Genomic DNA, 3269 nt, shown 5'->3' with positions numbered 1-3269 from the left:
GAGCTTAGAGTGTGTTTTCCAGCTTGGCAACTTGTTCTTGTCGCCCCTTCTCAGTTCTCTTCTAAATCCTCAATAACTCTGTAAAAAAAAAAAAAATCCTATGCAATGCCCTGTAACTTAATCTAATCTATTGACTTTGGGACCCACGTCGGCACAGACACATGACAACTACTACTCCCAAACCATTATTTTCCCCAAAAATATTTCACTAGTACCCCCCATTTTAATGTGGCTAACAATCTCCCACGTGTCCTGCTCTTACTCGTCAGCACTGATTTCTTCTTCCTCTGACTAGATAGATATACATTTACATCTCTCTCTCTCTCTCTCTCTTATTAGCTCCAAAAAAAAAATCAAGCTCAACAAATAAAAGCAGAGAGCAAAGCACAGAAAGCAAACACAAAGTTTTTTTTTAAAGTTTTGTTTCGATATGGGAATCGAAGCAACAGCGAGTACCTTGAAAACTTGGGGCGTGGCAGCCAAGCTTTGCGACTCGTGCAAGTCCGGCTCGGCAGCGCTGTTCTGCCGAGTCGACTCGGTTTTCTTGTGCTTGGCCTGTGACTCCAAGCTCCACTCTCGGCATGAGCGCGTGTGGATGTGCGAGGTCTGCGAGCAAGCTCCGGCGTCCGTCACGTGCAAGGCCGACGCGGCGGCCCTCTGCGTCACGTGCGACTCCGATATCCACTCGGCCAACCCGCTCGCCCGCCGCCACGAGCGCGTTCCGGTGGAGCCTTTCTTCGACTCGGCCGAGTCGGTCATCAAATCGGGCGCTCCGCTCACCGATTTCCTCGTGGTCCCGACCGATCATAACGAGTCGCCAGAGGCCGGTTCGTGGATTCTCCCAAACCAGAACTTCGTGGAGGATCCGGATGTCAAACCCGCCGACTTGCTCTTCACTGCCGAAATGGATCCGTTTCTCGAGTTCGAATACCCGAACTCGTTTCATAATTCGGGTACCGATAGTGTCGTTCCGGTTCAAGCTAAACCGGTTTCGGCTCCGATTTCCGAAACTTGCTTCGATATCGAATTCTGCAAATCCAAGCTCTCTGCATTCAACTATCCCTCTCACTCTCTTAGCCAAAGTGTAATTACTCAAATTCAAAAACTTTGCCTGAAAATTTTGCAATTTATGTAAAGTTTAGGGACTAAAATGATAATGATATGAAATTTCAGGTTTCGTCCTCGGAAGTTGGAGTTGTGCCTGACGGGAATTCGATGTCCGATATATCGTATCCTTTTGGCCGAAACATGAGCGTTGATCCGAACGTACCGGTTTCGGGGACTACGGCCCAGGCTGCGACTCAGTTGTGCGGGACTGATAGGGAAGCAAGGGTTTTGAGGTACAGAGAGAAGAGGAAGAACCGGAAATTCGAGAAGACAATCCGATACGCTTCGCGAAAAGCGTACGCCGAAACTCGGCCGAGAATCAAAGGCCGGTTCGCGAAACGTACAGAAATGATTGAGTCTGACGTGGACAGCCTCTTTAACTCCGTGTCCACTGCGGCTTTTATAACCGAAGCGCAATACGGCGTCGTTCCGACCTTCTGATTAAAAAGGAAAAAAGAAAAAGAAAAAGAAAAAAAAGATCACCCAAAGAAATTTTGGTTTTTTTGGTGATCCTGTGGTGCCGAGACCACGATTCTTAATTTAAGCTCGCCTAGAATAATAGTACGTTGTTTGTGATGATAGTGTATGATTAATGATTAATGTTTCGATGTATATTATTTTCTTTTCTTTTGTTTTTTTTTTTTAAGTGAAATTCTGATCGGTGGAATTTTAGCCGTTGATTTGCAGGAGCATGATGCTGAGCTTAGTGAGCTTTTCGCATCTGAAAAAAAAAAAACATGTTTCCTCTCATCATAAAAAAGCCCATTTACTTTTTCACCATAGGGCTTGTGTAACTCCTTTCTGTCAGTAAATGTAAAACTTCTTTTACCCTTTTGTTGAAAAATGATCAAGGATCTCTTTCTGAATTCTTATTGGTTCATAATCAAATCATACCTACTTTCTTGTTTAATTTTTTAATTAGTTTGAGATTTTTGTTTATTGTTAGTTAATTGGTGATGGGTGATTCATTAGGTGATGTCTGGTGTGAAAGATTAAAAAAATAATACTGGATTGATCATGGTGATAAATTTAATATTAAATAGGAATAAACTTGAAGAAAAGTATTCCCAATGTTCTGGAACTTTCTCTTAATAAAAGGGTTGAAGTGTCACGATTAGAGCATCTACGCAGTGAAGTTATTTTTTTTAGTTATTTAGTACCATAAAAAGTTATTTTATCTATTTTATCGCTTCATTTTACAAAACATCTTACAGCAATGAATTTATTTTAGCTTTTAACACAATAAAATATCACAATAAAATATTCATCATATACAACATTATTATCTCTATCTTTTTCTCTCTCTTCGTCTTCATCTCTCTCTTCTCTGATAAAGAGCAAGCAACCCACCACACCACGACAATCACACCACGGCAAAAATCACACCACTACAATCACACCAACACACCACAGCAACCCACAGATCAACAACCCACCACCACCGACTCACAGGCCACAAACCATCGAGCCACATCCACGAAACCCACTGATCCACAGGCCATAATCCAATCACACCACACCTACGGCACAAATCCAGCACAAACACAAACACAAACACAAACTCAGCACACACACACAAATCTAGCACAAACTCGGCGGCGATGGGGCTCGAGTAATAGATCAGCGATGGGGCTTGGGGAGATGGGGTCTCGGCCCGCCAGAACCGCTCAACCCGCACCCACCAAAACCGCTCGACTTGCGAGCACCAGAACTGAAGGCCGATTGACCCGAGCACCGTCATGGTCGACGAGCTCGTTGGCGAAGCAGAGAGGAGATAAGGGAGGTGCTAGAGGAAAAAAATGAGAAGGAAAAAATAGAAGAAAAAAAGAGATGCCAAAGAGAGAGAGAGAGAGAGAGAGAGAGAGAGAGAGAAAGAAAGAAAAAGAGAAAAATTTAATGAAAGAAGAGAGAAATTTAATAAAATATTATTATTTTTTTTAGCTTCTTACTACAGTGCACATTTATTTATGAATGTACACTTTAGCAAAAAGCTAAAAAAATTTAGGTATGCCTTCACTACTATAGCATATATTTTGATGTTTTAGTGAAGTTAAAATAGTTATATAAACAATATGGTTTTTGTAACATCTTAGCTTTGAAATTAATAAACACTAATATATATATATATATTTTTTTGAGAAAAATAAACACTAATATTCTAA

General features: G+C 41.5%; 1 protein-coding gene across 1 annotated transcript; it reads left to right on the top strand.

The window, feature by feature from the left end:
* The first annotated feature begins 334 nt into the window (after window positions 1-334).
* LOC126715756 (zinc finger protein CONSTANS-LIKE 5) lies at window positions 335-1973 on the top strand. The gene is made up of 2 exons (XM_050416532.1): window positions 335-1084; window positions 1174-1973. The coding sequence occupies exons 1-2, from the start codon at window positions 431-433 to the stop codon at window positions 1546-1548; spliced, it is 1029 nt and encodes a 342-aa protein (XP_050272489.1). The 5' UTR covers window positions 335-430; the 3' UTR covers window positions 1549-1973.
* Window positions 1974-3269: the final 1296 nt, after the last annotated feature.

Source organism: Quercus robur, chromosome 2 (assembly GCF_932294415.1).
Source record: "Quercus robur chromosome 2, dhQueRobu3.1, whole genome shotgun sequence".
NCBI classification, from domain to species: Eukaryota; Viridiplantae; Streptophyta; class Magnoliopsida; order Fagales; family Fagaceae; genus Quercus; species Quercus robur.
The sequence above is the reverse complement of the archived record's forward strand: the minus strand, read 5'-3'. Positions and strand labels throughout refer to the sequence as shown.